At 40.3% G+C, this 19396-nt stretch overlaps 1 protein-coding gene across 3 annotated transcripts; it reads right to left on the bottom strand.

Annotated features, from left to right (window-relative positions):
• Nucleotides 1-6208: 6208 nt before the first annotated feature.
• On the bottom strand, nt 6209-18941 carry RFT1 (RFT1 homolog). Of its 3 annotated transcripts, XM_058845172.1 has the most exons (13): nt 18743-18939; nt 18569-18654; nt 17916-18032; nt 16250-16439; nt 15579-15680; nt 14691-14825; nt 13682-13760; nt 13384-13434; nt 12681-12811; nt 11684-11828; nt 11255-11360; nt 10031-10280; nt 6209-9182 (listed from the first exon to the last, which is right to left on the bottom strand). In XM_058845172.1, the coding sequence occupies exons 1-13, from the start codon at nt 18803-18805 to the stop codon at nt 9018-9020; spliced, it is 1620 nt and encodes a 539-aa protein (XP_058701155.1). In that variant the 5' UTR covers nt 18806-18939; the 3' UTR covers nt 6209-9017. The 3 variants fall into 3 exon arrangements, with proteins under 3 accessions (XP_058701155.1, XP_058701156.1, XP_058701157.1); XM_058845173.1 differs by lacking the exon at nt 17916-18032 and having other exon boundaries at nt 18743-18941; XM_058845174.1 differs by lacking the exons at nt 18569-18654; nt 18743-18939 and adding an exon at nt 17167-17352 and having other exon boundaries at nt 17916-18034.
• Nucleotides 18942-19396: the final 455 nt, after the last annotated feature.

Raw genomic sequence — 19396 nt, 5'->3', positions numbered from 1 at the left:
TGTAAGTTGCATTCAGCTTTTTTCCTTCACAGAGCTTTTTTTGTAATCAAGGGATGTCTTCAGTTAATATTCCATGGCAGCAGCATTCTTTGTAAGCTCATATGTCAGTGCTGTTGCTTTTCATTTCTAATGATAGAGAAATACTTGGTTATCATTGAAGAAAAATTACAGTATCACTACTTGTATTATTTTTTTAATTTGATGAAGCTATTCACTGAGCAAACCTCCCACCTTTGTCAGGCACTAATTTTATCCAGGCACAAAGTTCTTGCTCTTGTTTTTTTGCCAATATTGTAGCCAATAAAGCTCAAATAATACTATGATCTGCTTATGTCTGTTCTCCATTTGCTCGATACTCACTTGCTCCACTTTTCCCCTTCAAGAAGCAGCAAACTCTTTATTTAGTACAAAGAATTGTGCCAGTAGTTCTAATACAGCCAGGAAAGAACAATAACTACCAAGAATCATCCTGTTTCCTTGGCACACACTCATCACAGAAGTCTTTGCTCTGAACTCTTACAGCTTGTACAAAAAATACGCCTCTCATGGTCAAGATATCTGATACTGTGACTGCACTACAGACACCTCTACCATTTTTTATTTTATTCTAATGAGAGGTATTCCTTCTACAGTCAGTTTTATAAACAGTAATTTCATTTATCAATTGAAATAATGGTTAACACTAAAAATCTTACAGATACACACTTAAGGGGAAGGAAGGAGGGAGGGAGGGAGCTTTGATTAGCACACACACACAAGCCTCCTCTAACACTCACCTGTACAATCATTCTTTCACGTTACTCCTAGCCCACTTGGATTGCACTATTTCATTAGTAATTTTTCTTTCATATACACATTAAATACCACAGTTCTTCAAACTCCTTACTAAAGTACTGACAGCATTTAATGTTCCTCTGTTTCAAACCTCTTCCCTTCTGTTTTATTCACCTTTTCTGGAATCCCTCTACAGCTACACACTTGCTTGAAATCAGCATCATCCTCACTACACTGAGGTACTTCTCCTCAGGCCAATAATGCTGGTAGTGCCATCCTGCAAAATAAACCACAAGAATTTAACAATGAATATTGACTTAATATGTTTTTAATTCACTCTTTATAAGTTTTATCTGAATCAATTAAAGCACTTCTTCTAATACTGGTCTTTGTATTTTGGTCTATTCTTAATCCTATTATTTATTCCTGATCCAAAGCACCACAAGCTCTTCTTACACTTACAGCTGGTTGTACCTTTCCACACAAATATAGTCCTGTATAATCCTTGGGGACTGAGCCATGTGTCTCCAAATGGTGTTTGTACTTTAGCACTCCCTCATCACAGTGATTTCCCAGACTTTGCATTACTTTTTCAATGGCTGAAGTTTCCTCTCTTCAAGCAGGAGCAGTCCTATTCTTTACATTCTGTTTCTTCATATACCCAAATTACTGCACACCATACTCATCTCACTTTATTCAAAGAAAAGGAGATCTGCAAATAACCAATATTTATCATTTGCCTTTCTTTGCTCATTCAAGATTGAGTCCATATTTCATACATTAAATTTTCTACTATTTCAATAGTGAATTTTAAGTAATGCACATCTGGTTGCAATCCAAACATTATCAGTGCATAACCTTTCTCATTTTCCACTTCTTTTCCTTAATTCATTAAACTTAGAAGCCACTTCACTCTCTGTGAGGCTCCTGCATATCCATTCTAAGTTCCTCCAGGTAGCACGTGTGGTGTCGGGGAAAGCACAGTCTGCACCACAGCTTCCCTGCCCTCTGCTCCCTGTGTCCATGATCCCCACCAGAGATCAGTGCTCCCACTCACATGGTGTGACAGCTGCTTCTGGCAGCGCCAGTTTTTCATCTGCATCCACCTGCAATTTCTCCCATTTTGCCCACGTGGGTTAGCAGGAGAGAACTGGTCTAAGTCTTGGTACAAAGAAACTTGGGGAGAGATAGGAAATGTCTCTTCCATGTGTTTTGGTATATCCACACCAAAGTGATTTGGACTGAACCAACAGCCTCCCCTTCAGTCCCATGGGCTGAGGTCTCTGGGCTAAATTCTGCATTGACAAATCCAACCACACCTTGCTCTTCCTGTAATGCTCTTTTCAAAGACCAGGAGACTCCTTGAGGAAGCTGAATGAGCCAATCCACAATTCTGCCTCTAACTACAGCCTTGAAGCTGCTTAAGCTTTTTTCCACTGCCAAGTAACCACAGAGCTGGAGGTTTTATTATCTAGCCTTTTGTATCACATGCACTTCATCACAGATGCTGAACACAGGCTTTTTGCAGCACACACCACTCTGTACTACCTCTGTTCTTCCACTTCCATTCTCTTCCTGTTCCTTTAATAATTCAACCTCTGCTTTCCACCTTTTCTTACCCTACAGAGACTAATTTTCCTTTTCCTAATTGTAATAGATTAAGTCAAATTGGTTGCAGCTCACCTCAAGGCCCATCCTGCAGCAACCTTAACATTGCCTTAGATGTACTGCTCCCCTGACAGATTGCAAATGCCTTTTCAGCCTTTGTCAATGCATCCTCAGCCATGAAAGCTTCCTGCTCCCACACCAGAATATCTTTCAGATGACCTACATCACTATATTTTCCTCTGGATAAGGAGAAATCTTTCCCTTTTCTCCTCACCTGGTAAGCAGTCAGCCCCAGTGGAATACTGAGTACCTTGAATGCCCAGCTACCAAACCTGAACGTTATGTGTTTGTTTTCAGTTTCTGATTTTATTCTGCTTTTCTGCTTCAGTTGTGGTTTTCATGACAAAAGACTCAGTTCATCTGCACTCCACAATTTTGCAACTCTTCTTCTGAGCTGTTTCATTCAGGCAACTTTGGCCAATTGCAAATAGACTCCACAAGCAGGATATGATGTCCCTGCTCATGGCAGGAGCACTGGACTAGATGATCATTAAAGGTCCCTCTCAACCCAAACAATTCTATGATTCTGCGATATATTCAACTCCAAAATGGTAACTCATTGGTTTAGATGCACAAAACCACTGAAACTAAGAGAGATATGAAGCATAGCACAAATACAACACTCAGAGCATCTCGAACCAGCAAGATGGTTTGGCAGGGAATTTCTACAGCTCCCTGAAATGGACCCTCAGGGCTCACAAGCTGCCACCTTCCAACTCTATATTCACAGTCAGGAATGTACAGTTGTAGGTGGTTTTCAGCTGAATCTTAGAGCTGCTGTCTCAAGAAAACAATCCTAGCTTTTATTATCCTGCCCAGCTTTATTACAGACATTTTCCACAGCTCTTACAACTTTTCCTTAGGAATCTGAGGCAAGGTGCTCACAGCTGTGAAGCCAAGACTCAGACCATGAGTCCTGACACTTATCCCTGGGTCAGGGAAGGTTCTTCTCAGCCCCCCTGCAACCTGACTGAGCAGGACTACAGTGGAGCCCCAGAAACTCCTCTGATCTTCATCCCATGCTTCTGCAGAGCTCAGATAAACATGTGTGAACATCCTCTGTCATCTGAGGGAGAAGAAAAATACACTAAAATTGATCAGTACAGTTCTGAAGGAACCACAGAAAAATCCCACTATTTCCACAGGTTAATACACAGTCAACTTCAAATGGGAGGACTATTAGTGAGAGTTAAATATTGTCACACGCTATTGCCTGTATTTTCAATGCACCAATAAACCCTACTTGATTAGCAAAACTTCATGGGCATACTCTGATTCTTCCAAACAGGTTCTCCTGGCTGCCTAGAGAAGCACTTGAGCAGAGACATGCTTAAAAGTTTTATCTGCAGTGACAGAAATGCATTCAGAGGGAAGTAACTCACAGATTAAAGGCTTCTCCCCAGAGGAACACTCTGTTCCTTGCACATGCACTGTACTCAGCACGCTTCCCTTTCCTCATCCCATAACATCTCCTCACCCACACTGAGAGACTGCTAAAAATCATTACACAAATAAGAGAAGGCATATCAGTGCACTTTATAGCACTTGTTTTATAAAATTACTCCCAAAAACCCCTTCCATTAGGAAAACAGCACTGCCAAGTCAAGTGTCCAGAACCAAAAGGAAACCACAATTAAATTTTTCTGTGCAAACTTAAATTGCTCCCTCCTCATTCTGGGCTGTCAGGGCTGGCAAACAGGCCATACCACAGCCTTCAGCAAGCTGACCAACATCTTCCTCAAGCCAGCCCAGGGCACGGCTCTTGTGATTTTTGCAACAAGACTGCCTAGGCCGATTTTTTACAGCAGATAGGGACATACCTACATACAGGAGTTGGTTATGAATGGCTTGTCAGTGTATGATTGAAACAGGAATCTAAACAAACAAAAAGAGTTGAAGATAATCCCAAGTGATGATAAGGCAATTTCTCATAGGCAGTGCATGACTGTGCCTCAGTTGTTCTCTGAGACAAAGGCACATCCCTTCAGTGCCCTGTTTCATACTCCTTTCTCCCAAGGGGGCCACAAGGATGTAAGTCTGGAATATTCCTGCACTCAAGAATGTTGAGAGCTGAACCTTGCAGTCTTCCCCCAACCTCTGTCACATTCTTTCATCTTTGGAGCAAAAGTGTATCACAAAAAACAAAACATGATTCTTATTTACTGCAGGATTAGAACTACTCATCCACCTGATGTGTGTTTAAGGACTGCTGTATCAGTTGGGGTTTTTTCTTCTCAGCACAGCTTTAATTATTTCAGTCTTGTTAAATGGGCCATGGATATAAAACATCTGCACTCTTGGTTATGTTCCTTGCCACTTTCTCAGTTCAGTGGGATGGCACAGAACTTTGGAGATAAATTATGCCAAATACATTATCCATGACCCACAAAACCTCACCAGCAAACAACACATGGAGCTCTGTCAGAGGCTCACTCACCACATCTAACCAGGAAATCTGACAAAGGAAAACCCAAAGCTGTTTTACCTTTCCTCACAATTACCAGAAAATCCTGCCTTAGCTGTATGGGGGGCACACACTCATCACACTCCACACACTCATCACATTCCATGAACAGAGCTCACTACAGGATGTGCAGTGACAGACACCCCACTGAAAAGGGTTCACTCCTCCTCCCAGACCCCAGCAAGGCTGAGCATGAAGCACAGCTCAGATAAGAAACTAGAGAGAACACACATCTTTCCGTGGACACAATCCAAAGTGAAGCAGAGACAAGCACTTCCTATCAGTTTTCTTTATATTCCCAGCTGCTCACACTTTTGAGCAGGCCCTGCTGTTTCCAGGGCCCAGCTGTACATCACATGTGCACAGCTTCAAACTTCATTTTCAGCTTATATTGAAAACCAGCTCCCTTTCCACAGCACCCTCAGAATGCAGATGAGTTATGCATTTTGTGCTGAACAAAACCATTACAGCTCAGCACATCTATTGAAGCACTGATACGGTTCAGAAAGCCTCAGATCCCCTCTCCTTGGCATTACCTTTAAAATCAGGTAATTAAACCACCAAAAAAAAACATGATGTTCAGAGAGCAAGAAATAGGAAGTCCACAAAAAGAATTTCAAAGTTTAGATCAAAGGACAGTTCAGGAACCAAGGAATTATGAGACTGAACTCAAGGCACTCACAGAATCCTTCACGTGAACTAAGAAGTCAATACCCCTTATGGGTGCTCAATTGTGGTCAACATTCAACATTATCTATTACCTTTTGTGCCTGATAAAGCAGATTAACCATTTAGGGAAAACTTTAACTCCTCATTTCTTTGCTTAAAAAGGGGCTCCCCCTGCCCTCCTTCTTTACAAATAAAATATTTACAATACTAGGGAAAAATCAAACAGTTGAACAATTGGTTAATTGGTTAGTTCCCAGTAACAGCATTGCCATTCACAAACTAATTCAGCTAAAAAAACTCCAATAAATATCAGATTTATTCCTGGCCACTGACTCAGTTTTTATCACAACAGTGTACTGTAAAAGCAAACAAAGGAACTTGGCCATTCCAATTCATACAAACAATTTGACAGAAACAAAGAGGAAAAAAATTACTATAATGATGCCACTTCTCACAAAACTACTACAGCAAATTTTATCTGTGTGTCTGTTAGAAAATGGTGTGTATGTTTAGGTTGATAATTGAATTTATACATAAAATATCCTAGAAAATCCAACCAAATTCAAGCATCAGCTGTACCAATGATACAAATAAAATTCCAATAATCATCAAGTGGAAGATAGAAACAAAATGTAAAGGAAATAAACTTTATTTAGTGTTACCCTGAAAATCATTCATCCAAGAAATAAAAATGCACCACAAAGCATGAAATCATAACCATTGCCACCAAAGAAAATGTTTCATTCCCCTTTGGCTGAAACGAAAAGATTTCAAGAACACTGCAAAACAGCTTCATGACACTTTAGACAGTCATGCCTTTGATGATGAACAGGGTTAAACCAAAGGGAAACATGGTCAAGTTCAATCTTAGCTTTGTCCCTGAGTTTGAGAGTTTGCTGCTTTAGCAATAAAGCAATTAACAGCTCTGACATTAAGGATCCCACTGATAAATAAGAAACCAGCACACAGTTTCATAGGTCTCTATTTCCTGTCTCTCCTTGCAGTTTCCTGCCACATAAAACATTAAAAACAAAATATCCTGCATCACAAACATCAGTCAACCATCACCGAGCAGCTTACAGATGATGTTTACATGAAGAATGTTCCTTAATTTGCTAATGAGCAGTCATTAAGTCACCTTAAATGTCTTCCTGATTCATAAAAAATTGCTTTTGAGACATGAGATTTGCCAATATGAAATATGACAAATCATATTTCTAATGAAATAACACAAATTGGTGTAAGAATGTAACTTGACTTTAAATTAATTCACTGAATTTATAGTAAGTAATATTTATGAGACTACACAGGTCACTGTTTAAAGGAGATCTCACATCACCCTACTTATGAGATTACAAGTAGCAGAAGTAATATCAGTGTACAGCTGGGGCTGTAAGAGCAGAATGATTTCAAGTTTCAATTTGTATGAGAAGTTCTTCCATCTCCAAAGCACTTCAGGTGCAGGGCTGTACAAAATTTCTCATTCCAAGGAGTTATAAAAATTCACTGTACAGATTGAGATATTGCTACAGTGGGATCCCAAAGACACAGAAAAAGATAGACCTTAACACACAGTCCATAGGTTCAACTGTCTTGATTTTTTTATACTATAAACAAGTAAAGGAGAAGCAACTGTTGTAGGCTTTGACCATTCATAATAAAGTTTCAACCCTCTGCAATATTTGAAGCTGTACTTCATAACTAACTCCACACCTGACAGAAAAGAGAAAAAAAAGCAGTAGGATCACTCAGAAGAGAGAAATTTAAAAGACAAAGAACTACTGAATTCAATTAAGAAGACAGAATAATGTACAGTTTGTTTTGTTTTGACAGATTTCAAAACAGCATAAGAAGAATCAGCAAGTCTGTATCTACTCCTTCCAGCCAGGCAATGGAGACAAGTGCCTTTTGCTACGCAAGGCCACTCCTTTCCCTTCACTGTCACGTTTTGGCTTCTCTATGATAATTTTTCAATCACCAAATTCTCATATAAAGTATCTCTGGCAAAGTTTTCCAAGTGAGAATTAACAGAGTTTAGAAAATATTTCTGACTACAAGATGAAGGCCCTGACACTGGAAAGCATTTCAGCCTGGGCACTGAGGTTACCAGAATGAGTTCCACAACGCCATTGCAGTGAGGATTTTTTTTTAAACAGTCTGAGGATCTGCGGAGTTGCTACATAATTAAACTAAAAGCTTTCAACTGCACACATTTGTCATCCCTTGACATTTTTTGGTCCATCCAAACACTGCAAAGGGAACACTGATCATTATAAACCTGCCACTTGTACATTCTGAAACTGCCCAGTTCAGCTTAGATTAGCAATACAATACACCATTACACCTAAACCAGCAGCCTTCCATGGAATTTTTAAACTTCCGAACATCCAAATTTCCAACAATTCAAAAAAAACAAAAACAATCCAGAGGTTGAGATTGAACAAGAACCAAGATATGAGGAAAACATTCGAACAAAAAGGAAGTATTTACTATCCAATAAAGAAATCTTCAATATGCATAATTCCCTGTAAAAAAATGTTATTAAATATATTTAGCATTCAATTGCATGGACAAAATAATTTTTATTGAGACAAGTTTGTTCATGCTGGCATTTAAAATCTCAGACAAATGCATAAAACAATGGAATGAAAGTAAGAAATTTAATGAGTAATTTTATGAACTGCACCATTAGTGACTGTACTCAACACCTTCTGCAGACAATGCCCAAAACCACTTCCAGCTAAGGCTTCAGAGTATTTCTGACAAGTTAATCAATGCCCTCAGACATGAAGGATCAGCTGAATGAAATAATCTCACAGAGCCAGCAGGAACACACGCTGTGTATTCCATTAATTTACTTGTAAACGTCAGGATTTTCTGTTCCCCACTTTGCACTTCAAAGAGTGACAGCTCAATCCCTCTGCACCACACTGTGTTCTGCTCCACAACACTCACACTGGTGTTGGTCCTTGCTCTAGGGTTCTCCTCAAGCTTTTGGTATTTTTATGGCATTTATTGTTGTGGTTGGTTCAGGGGGATTTTTCCCTGATCATTTTCTCTCCAGTTAAGCAGCACCCATGCCAAATAAGAGCCTTCTAAATCATGTCACGCCTTCCCACACTGCCCAGCAGCAACAAGGGGAGCTCTCTACATGCAGTCTGTCAAACAGGTTATGTCAGGGGGTGCAGCTTAGATCTTCAGAGGCTGTTTGAAAAAAAGCTTAGAAAAGAATGGTGCATGAAGAGAAAATTATTCACTTCTCTTTTGCTGTATTGACCAGTTCAGAAGACTAAATAATATTCATGTGGCAACTGTCATAATTGCCACTCCCTTATCAACGGTCCCAAACACACATGGAAACCTTTTTTCCATACAGATCTTATGGAAAAAACACAGCCCTTTACTGCAAGCACATACAAGAACTGTTCTGCACAGGAGCAGGTCATGTTCCTTTCTTCAAATAGCGGGAGAGGAACTGGCTCCTGACAAAGTGGATGAGCTTGGTCTCTGTGCAGAACATCACAACGAGGGTTGCTGCAAGGCACAGGGCACCCGTGCTGATGTGGATCAGCCTGGCCATCCAGCCCTTGTCACAGCAGAACAACACCTACAACAAAGAAAACAAGGGATTGCAGGAAAACCAGTCAGCACAAAGTGCATTTACTGTCTCAACAAGAAATAAGGTCCAACACCTCTATCCAACACACCAACGTCACAAGCAAAGCCTGGTTTTGCACATGCACTGACCCTACAATAAATCATCTTCAGGAGTCAAACATTTGCTTTCTTAAGTTCTGTCAGCAAAACATAACCATTCAGTAGATATCTGGTAAATGAGGAAGCTGCTGTTATCTGGCATGCAGAAATTGGGATGACACAGAACTTCACTGGTGCTATCAGGCAAGTCTGCTACTGTACAGCAACATATCAGGCTATTTTCTAACAAAACTGGAAATCTCCCACTCCAAAATATAAAATTCTCCTTTCTCAGGCATAATGGATTTTCAAGCTGTCAAATTTTTGTACATTGGAAAGCTCCAGTCCCCTTAATAATCAGCCTGAATAATTACCATCTTGTACTGAATAAATGTGTTAAACATGCTTTCAACCATTTTTGGTTTTCTTCCAGTTTTGGTTATTACCTGTTTTTACTATAGAATTTTTAATGTCAGTTTCTTGGTGCAACTGCAACATTTCCATTATTAATAACTAAGAACATGGATTAACTACACACAGCAGAAATGTGTTAAATTTTATTTTACTTGTTAGATCCACCTTGTACAGGTGGCAGAGAACATTGATACAAAGAATCTCTTATCAGTATATCCTGCCTTTCTGTAATGCAAATCTCCCAGCCTACCCTCAAAAGCCTTTTTAACTCATGGCATTCCTCTTTTTGTGGACGCTAAAACCTGGCAGCAGTATGGCAGTGAGAGCAGAGAGGAAAGAGCTTACCTCTGAGAAAGCAGTGACCACTGCACTGATGATGTAAACCAGCAGCAGAGCTGGTGAGGGCAGCAGGCCTGTCAGGGGTCTGTGGGTGCTCTCTCTGAAGTAGTGATAGATGTAGTGGGTGCTGTGAGCTATTCTGATGCCCATGTTGAAGCAGTTGGCAAGGATAAAGCCCACACTGCCATACCAGTGGGTCAGGAAATAAGAGATGCACAGAAATATGAAAGACAAGGCCAGCATAACAAAATTGTACCTAGGGAAAAGAAAAAAAAAAAAAGAACTAATTTAACAGTGCATGCAGTTACAGCATTCATTTACTAATGACCTTTTATTTTCTAACATGAGTAACAGAATTTCTCTTACCATCTTCTAGTGAAAATAAATTTGAGAAATGTGATGATAAAAAAATCATTTGAAAGAAAATGCATCAACCAAATTAAACCAAGAACTACATTATGTGAACAAAATTCTATTACACTAATCAGCTGTGCAGTCATTGCAGAAAATCAAATTTAATAACAATTATTAGTAATGTAAAAACTTGTGCATTTTCTGCTATTTTATGTTGAATGCTCAAGAACAAATCAACACTTTATTTCACTTCTGTTAGAAACAGTGACTTGGAAAACCAGTGCACATTTTAAAGGGGCTGTGAAAGCAGCCCTTGCTAAGTCAAAAAAGCTCCCACTTTCATTGTGGAAAATAGACCTCACTGAAATTAATTTGAAAGGGCCACATGAGGGACAGCCTAAACACAGAACCAGGAAACAATCCAGGCTGGAAGGGCTCTCAGGAGGCCATGTAGTGCAACCACCTACAAAGCAGTAAACCACTGGATCCACACCCACAGCCTGGGTCATTCCTAAGTGTACGTGCAGTACCTGTACATGAAAAATGTTAATAGATGCAAACTTTCAATGCATCAAGTGATTGTCTTAGAAAGTGTAACTTCAAGCTCATCTGTGCAGAAAACACACATTTAAATTACTTTACCAGTTAGTGATGTGCCAAAAGCTAAATTAACAATTTCTTAGTTTCTGACCTTTTTACCCAAACCTTCAACTTTTGCTAAAGCTTCTCCATCTAAATCTAAATGCGGACAACCTAGCAAGGAGTTGCTATTCTGTGGGGCATGATATTACCTGTGCCAATTTCAAAAGCACCAATTCCTTTTTAAGGTCAGCACAAATAAATCTACAGGAACATTTTGGAGACACTGTTTCCTACCTGTCCACTTCTTCTTTGCACATTAAGGCAAATGTAAAACATTCTGTTACTCCATTGACAGCAAGAAACAGGACATACAACGAGTAACACCGGAGGAGATCTGGACCTGAAAAACACATTAGGGAGACAAACAGTTACTGATTTATTTTATCAAACCACTTTGTTTTTACAGGCACTGATACTAAGAGATAGAAGTTGCAATGTTAATACTAATAATGGAAGCTTAAGTTCATTTGAACAAGTTTCCTGTCTAGATATCTTGACAAGAAAACAAACAAGGTGAAGGATTCTGATGAGCTAAATCACAGATTTCAATAGCGGTTTCATAGGAAAAAAACCCAAACTGCTGATTTACAAAAGAATCATAATAACTGTAGGGTTTTTTCTCCTGAAGAGTGGTGTTTTTTTACCAGGTCTATAAATCTTTACCTGTTCCAGAACTGAGCATTGAACCTCCATAAATATCCAGAGCCAGCTGAGAATAGGCATAGCCAAAAACAGTGATGGTGAAGCCAATCAGGAGCACAAGTTTCAGCAGCAATTCCAATACATTTGCAGCCATAGCAACGTCATCCTGAAAAAAAACATAGTAAATCACATGAACCAAAATCAATGTAATAATAGCCACTCTGGTGGAGAAATGCTACTTCAGAGAAACAAATCAGTTTGCATTGTGTAAAAAGGTGTGAAATGTATCCTTTGTTATTGAATTATTCACACACAATGTCTTAACTTGGCAACGTTTTTTACATATTTATTATTCCACCATTTTTTAAATTCTACACACCAGGTAGGTTTTATATAAAATATATACACACAGATACCTCCCTTAACCCACCAAGGACCTACAGGATTTAATTGTGTGTTGATGTGCAATTAGCAGGACTGTTACAGGCTGACTTTCATGAGTGATCAAGAATATTACTCTGTGGAACAAAGCTCTTATTCATTAATCCTCCTCATATAACTCAAACATACATGAAAAATCCAGTTCTTTTCCACCCAAAGCTGCACTCTTCAGAAACATTATTTAACAGTTGGTGATATGTTTAAGTAAATAAAGTACTTCCAGATAGTATTTATTTAATAGATTTCATGATTTAAATAATGGCTTGCTATATCTGGAAATACACAGTAGAGTAGGCTTTCCATCACACTGTTTGGAGCAGCTGATGCTAACTTTATTGATGCAAGGCAGCACTATGCCACTGCATATATTCATTTCTATTTCATTAGCATTTTACCTATTCTCTTTTCTTTTTGGTCCAGCCTCACTCAACATTTTTGTTCTCCACTTTTCAATTTTAACAGTCTCGATACTGAAATTTAAACACACATTTCTGTCCGTCACACTTCTGTGATGCAACTTACCTGCAAAAAAAAGAAATCAAGCATTTGACATGTAATTAATCCAAGATAAACATACCTGCTTCTGATCCTTTACAGTCTTCCCTCTTTCCAACACTTTAGCAAAAAATACGTAAAAGCTCTCCTCAATAGGCAAAAAGATAAACCTGGCCACCAGTGAACCAAGGTTATTCACAATATCATATACACCTTAAAAAAAAAAAGAAATCTCAGAGCTTTAGACATATTTTAATATGAAGTCTCTAATAACAACATGAATTCTAATTTAACATCCAAAAAAAATAGAAAACAAACGGTATTTAGTGCAATATTAAAGCAGTATTCTGCAAAAATTCCGACAGTCAAGCAACTACAGCTTAAAATTGCAAGGTTTGCCCACAGCAAAGGTAAGACAAAATCTAGAACAGCACCAAACCACACTTAAAATTCTTGCTGTAGAGGAATATAGAGGATCCTTATAAAGTTCACTGAATGAGAACAGGAATGTAAAGATTTACTGATAAAGGAGAAGAGAAAAATACACATCTAGTGAATGTCCCTGCCCATGGCAGGAACTAGATAATTTTGAAGGTCATTTCCAACTCAGGCTATTCTATAATTCTATTATCTTAAATTAAAGTTCCCTGAAATGCATCTCAAAGGCTTTGAAACATTCTCAGATTTTCAAGCTGTCTTCAAACACTTTAAGTCATTTTCAGAACCACATGAAGAGCAGTGACTAAGAAAACTCTGTCACCATTCCACAATACCATCATACTTACCCTGATCTCCAAAATTTAACACGTTCAAAAAAGTCATCACATATCGTTCACCTGTAATTTCAAAATAAAGAACTTCAGAACAAGCCCCAAAATCTTTCCCAATACTTGTTCAGGCACTTCCAATACTAAGTACTCAAGAGACAAAGTCAAATGGGACAGCACCTAATTCTGAAAACCCTCAAAAACTCCATTCAAGTTGCCTCATCTTCCCCCACCCAAGTTTTCTGAAGCTTTTAAGGCAATTTTGTAAACAGTTTTCATGAGCCCTCTTTCCTCACACTCCTATGTCAAGCCTCACCCTCTGTCAAAATCTGTTTCAAGAAGGATTGTTTGAAGAAACTCCAAGTCAAGCGTGCTTCCTTCCAGTTAACAAAGGTCTGCAAAAAAAAAAATGAAATATAACAAATGTGATTGAAATTACAGAGTAGAAATAGAAAACATCAAGGCAATGCAACACTGTAGGGCAGCTCTAACTGCAGTGGTGAGGAAACCCACAATGCCACAGTTACTAACCACTAATGTAAAGCATTGCTGAATTCAAGCACCAACATCACTGATCTGGCAAAAACTGATTCCCTTGTTGAGAAGCAATGTTGCTGCAGACAAAGTACCCACATAAGAGCATTCTACAGAAAATACTAATCAAGTTTAGAGTTAGGGGAAAAACGCCCAGGGTGTTTAATATGCCAATATAACCTTCATCCTCACTGGAGATGTGAATTGTTTACTGCTCTTCAAACTGTCCTTATAAGACTTGCAACCAAGAACCACCTTTATATTTTCAATCTGTAAATCTTATCCACAGTGTTATCTTCCTCAATGAGTCTTTTCATTTCCTTCTTTGCCTCATTTTTGTTTGAGCGATATTTGAGTGTCTCTAGGATGCTGTGGAACATTCATGGTTATTTTGTGAAGAGATCAAAGTACCAAAATCCACTGTTACATGGAAAAGAAACCAGTTTCTTTTCTTCCTCAGATCCAGTGATAGCTGGTCATTCCTCTGCACAGTGCAGATGGTCTACCTCCAGTTAATGTCTATTAATATTTTGCACAACCCAAGTCAGCAACAACAAACAAATAACCTCAAAGAGTTCAAGTTTCATGATGTTTTTCTGACAAGAATTTTACTAATACAAACTTCAAGCACAATTTCAATGTAATATTTTTTTACTTAATCTATCATATCTTCTATAGTGCAAAAATAACCCCAAAACAACTCAATTAACTCCCCAGTCTAAAAGCAACATACAAAGTACCCTCACGTGAGATTTTAAGAAGAAAATCAAGAAATAAATTGCACAACTTACCTCATCTTCCACGAAGCTAGGTAATAGAGCTTTCACTCTAGCAACTGGAAATGACTTTTTTGTGGCTTCAGGAGATCCCAAAAACACCACAAAATAAATTACATAGCACATTACCAGAACACTGACGTATAAAAGCTGGGAAGATCAGGAAGGAGAGAAGAACAGTGAAACAAAATTAACTTCGAAATGCAGAATTATATACCATGTGAAAATACAGTGAGAAGAAAATGTAAGTAGTCTCTGTGCCTACCAAATATTAAACTAGGTAAGAATTTGAACAGCTCTTAAGAATGCTGTTGATCTTTTCATCTTTTTGTAACCTGTAGGTTATCATAGACCTTTGCTAATTTTCATGTTGTATTCAGCATTTTTAGATCATTGAAGGTCCAATTATAAAGCAATTACTCAATCAAAAATCAAGCTGACAGCTACTGCCTACATCTCTTACTTCACAGAACTTCATAGAACATTTCCAATTTCCATCAGTTATAAGCGATCTACAACAGCCAGGGCAAAAACTAAAGGAAAAAAATTATCCCTCCTTCACTGTCATCAAGAAAAAGTTTTAGTCTGAATTAATTGCATTTGATTAGCACCTTCTGATAAGGTAATGCAGGTTGGTGGTACAGGCTGATAAAGTTTGGTATGATTAGAATAACATAACCTTATTTGCAAGATGTGCCTTCACAGATGGAAGGTGTTTCCTTGTACTTCCCTTTAACTCCGTGTCAAAGCACCAAGTCAGTAATGAGTATAAGGAAAATACCAAACAATAATTCTAAATCTTAAACCTCCCAGGAGCTTTTTCTCTCAGCTCCCCAAAATTCTTCACAGAAGGCTAAATGTCAAAGTAAAACTAAAATTCAGCTGAGAACAAAGGGAACTTACCTGAGCCAAGGAGAAAATGTAAAGGCCCCAGTGAGGATAAAGGATTACTAAAGTAACCGTCAAAATGCATTTTGACACTACTGAAAGGCTTTCAGCAATTACCTTCAAGAAATAAAACAGAGAAGGGTTATTTTCTGGCAACCTAACCATGTGCACAAGCTTAAAATATATACATTTAATGCACAAAATTCATGTAGGAATGCAAGATTTTCAAGGTCAGTGTGACTTTATTGCACTGAGCTGGCCAGTTTAGATTGTCATTTTTCTGTAAGTTTTCTATTCTAGCATTCCACAGTTCCTCCTTTGCATTTTTCCAGTCCTTTGTACTGGACATAAGGGAGGAAATTTTGCTTGAGACTGTCATGTTCTCAATAGATACATTTCACAATTTTATGTAGAACTGTGAAAGCAGTGTGTCTCTTCCTCCAATCAAAACCTATGTTTCAGGATTTAATGAACTTGAAGGTAATAATATAATGTAATGTTGGTAATAAACCAACTTGCTTGGTTAATGGGTATAAATTCCTGGATATGTTACAAACAGGCCATGCAGTGCTAAACAGTACACACAGGGGGTTTATGTGCTTGAATATACAAAGATCCAAGTCAGTAATCTGTTCTTTTCAGTAAAGATTCCCCCCACATGCACACACCCCATGGACTTTACTAACCTTAAGTCTCACAAACAAATGGACTTGTGCTAAAACCCAGAAGGGCTCTCCCAGGAGTTCAATAATGGCAGAAAGACCAAATGCCACTACACCAGCCTGATAGTGAGGAACCACAGAAGGGTCGGGTACTTCAAGCAAGTGTAGCCAGACTAAGCCCAAGATAAGAGACCAAAAGACACCAAGAGGGACTCTAAAAAGTTAACATAAATACTAATTAATGGAAATGTTACTTCAGCAGGAAAAAAAACCAAACACAAAACAAAAACAGATATTGAAAACCAAAACAACACAAAGAAAATTAGATTATAATATCACATATGGCCACAATGATTACACAGAAAAAGGCCCTGAGGAATTAATTCCTATTGTTACCACACCAAGAATGAATATTTTCCTCTGTAATGAACACCCTTAAGGCACTCTCTGCAAGATACAGAAAACATTTTTCTAAGCTGTCCATTTTCTGCTCCAGAGACATAAGTTTAAATATCTGCATTTTTGTGCCTTAGGACCAAACAATTCTCATCCCACATCAGCCTGTACATCCTGTTCTGCTGACACTGCTTCAGAAACACAGAGCTTCTGGCACAGTCTATCAAGTTTTAAATCATTGGAGCAAGATCTCTTTGACCCTCGCACTATCAGACCCCTCAGATATTTGGCAACAAGCTCCTAAGATATATTTCAGATGCTTCACCAAAGTTAACCTTCATCTGAAGTTTTGCTTCTCTACAAGGAAAAAATTAAAACAAAAAAAGATGCACACAGTCAATGTCATCTCTGTCATTTAAAGCTTGTCTGAAAGGCTATCACACAGCAGAAAGCTGAGTACAGTACAGCTTAGAGAACAGAAACAGTACATTTTAAATATTAGCATTAGACCTCTCCCTGACAGGGACAATCCCTCTGCTTCATACCTGGATGCAGATGACCACACATAACCCCCCATTCTTGGGCCAGATCCAGTTAAGAGCTGGGCAGTTCCAGGGAAAGTCAGGTGCCCCAGTAGGAGAATACTATTTTATCATGCAGGGGTAGTTTTCCACTGTATCAGGCAGGTAAATTTACTGCCCAGTCCAGTTGAGGCTACACAGCAGCTAGAGCTAACAGACAGAGAGAACCAGGAACCAGAAGGGAGAAACAAGCCATAAAATCCACTTTACTGCAATGTGTGATTGCTTGTTGCAGCATCCTGTGGACTTTTAAGCTGTTCTGCTACAAACAGTGCCACAGCTGAAAGAAGCAACCCTACTTCCTCCCTGTTGTTTCATTCCAACTCTTTCACCTTTTCACATCTCTCCAACCCAAACATTTATGTTGCAGGTTCACAAATGCACATCAGCTAATAAAAGAATAAAACTGAGCAGGAAGTATTTCTGCAACAGGGTTTTCCTTCAACAGCTACAACCTACATGAAACTCAAGCGACAGAAGAAATGGCACTTTTGGCAATGAACTTCCTCATGTGCTCCAACAAGAAATCAAGTCTGTAAATGTTAAAGGACCAGGCTTGAGCAGCTCCCTACCTCAGTCCTGTATGAGAAATATGACTGAGGCTTCTAAATGCTGAAATAATTACCTCAGTTAATAAACACTCCCTCTCATTCTGTGAGCTCTCAGACAAGAACAAGAAATTCTAAGGAAGTAAACTTTTAAAGGTATCTTACGTCAGCCACAAGAGATTAATTGTTTTGGCCCAGTTCCTCTTGGCACTTCCACTCAAACAAGCTCTGCGAAATGCCTCCCTGGCGAGGAAGACAACTGTTGAGTATAGCAGAGTCAGCCTAAGGGGGTGAAAAGGAAAAAAAAAAAACGAAAAAAAAAAGAGAGAAAACGATTTCTTTTCTATAAATTGTAAATCCTTCATGTGGTAGCATTACAGTTTTTACACATGACTGCCTGGCAGACAATTCTTACAGGTGTGCAAACATGGTTATATAACCTAAAAATATCACCATCTCCTAAAAACAGAGAGAAAGTAATTTCGTGCGACGATTCAAAGGGCAAGAATACATGCAGCAGACCAAATATGAAGATACAAAGTCTATCCTACAGGAAAAGTACATTGTATCTAGCTTTTCCTCTGCAAACGAACGGTTTAAACACAAGCAGGCCAGTGCTACCAGTGTTTCAGGCCATAACAGACCTGGGGAGGCATGAAATGATCAAACACTGCGACACAGCCAACAGCAGATTGCAGAGCATTAATCAGAGCATCTCCAGTGACAGGGCACAGACCAGCACGGAGCACAAGCTGTGCCCCGCAGCCCCACCAGCCCCGGGACGCCTCAGGGGCGCCCGCCGAGCCGCCTCCCCTCACCTGACATTAACCACGCCGATGAGCTCCCGGGAAAGGTAGCGCAGGGTGAAGGCGTTCAGCCCGAAGGTGATCACCCGGAACAGCACCTGTGAAAGAAGCCGCACGGGAAGCACCTGCGGCGCCCCGCCGAGCAGCAACAGGAGGAGGAGGAAGGAGGGAGGGATGGCCCCGCACCTGCAGCAGGGCGCTGGACGAGGCCAGCCGGGCGGTCTGGCCCAGCACGTCCTGCGCCGCCATCGCCCCGCTCCCGCCGCCAGGAAGTGGCGCGGCCGCCGTCGCGCCGGATCCCGTCAGTGGGGCGGTACCGCCCGGGCCGGCCCGGCGCTGAGGGGACACGGCGGTACCGCCCGGCCCGGCGCTGAGGGGACACGGCGGTACCGCCCGGCCCGGCGCTGAGGGGACACGGCGGTACCGCCCGGCCCGGCCCTGAGGGGACACGGCGGTACCGCCCGGCCCGGCGCTGAGGGGACACGGTGGTACCGCCCGGCCCGGCGCTAAGGGGGACACGGAGGTACCGCCCGGCCCGGCGCTGAGGGGACACGGCGGTACCGCCCGGCCCGACCCCGCGCTGAGGGGACACCAGGCGCCAGGGCGGGACACTGAGGGGACACGGCGCGGAGGGTGGCGCCCGCGACAAAGTGCGAATGGCCAAGGAACTTCAGCCCGCCAAAACCGCCACAGCCCCGGGTTCCTCCGAAGGCAGCCCAAAACTGTGGCCTGGGTACGGGAGGAGATAGCGCGGTCGATGGGGTAACACTCAACAAGCGCTGTTTTCCAGAGATTGCTGAAAGACCTTGCGAGTTCCACCCATCCCTTTCTAAACTGAGG

The sequence above is a fragment of the Poecile atricapillus genome, chromosome 9 (genome assembly GCF_030490865.1).
Source record: "Poecile atricapillus isolate bPoeAtr1 chromosome 9, bPoeAtr1.hap1, whole genome shotgun sequence".
NCBI lineage: Eukaryota > Metazoa > Chordata > Aves > Passeriformes > Paridae > Poecile > Poecile atricapillus.
The sequence above is the reverse complement of the archived record's forward strand: the minus strand, read 5'-3'. Positions and strand labels throughout refer to the sequence as shown.

Coding starts and splice junctions, on each gene's coding strand:
- RFT1 (XM_058845172.1), bottom strand. CDS start 18,805: ATGGCGGCGCAGGACGTGCTGGGCCAGACCGCCCGGCTGGCCTCGTCC. Junction 16,440..17,915: donor ATTAATCTCTTGTGGCTGAC/GTAAGATACCTT, acceptor TTAACTTTTTAG/AGTCCCTCTTGGTGTCTTTT. Junction 15,681..16,249: donor ATTTGTTTGTGAGACTTAAG/GTTAGTAAAGTC, acceptor TATTTCTTGAAG/GTAATTGCTGAAAGCCTTTC.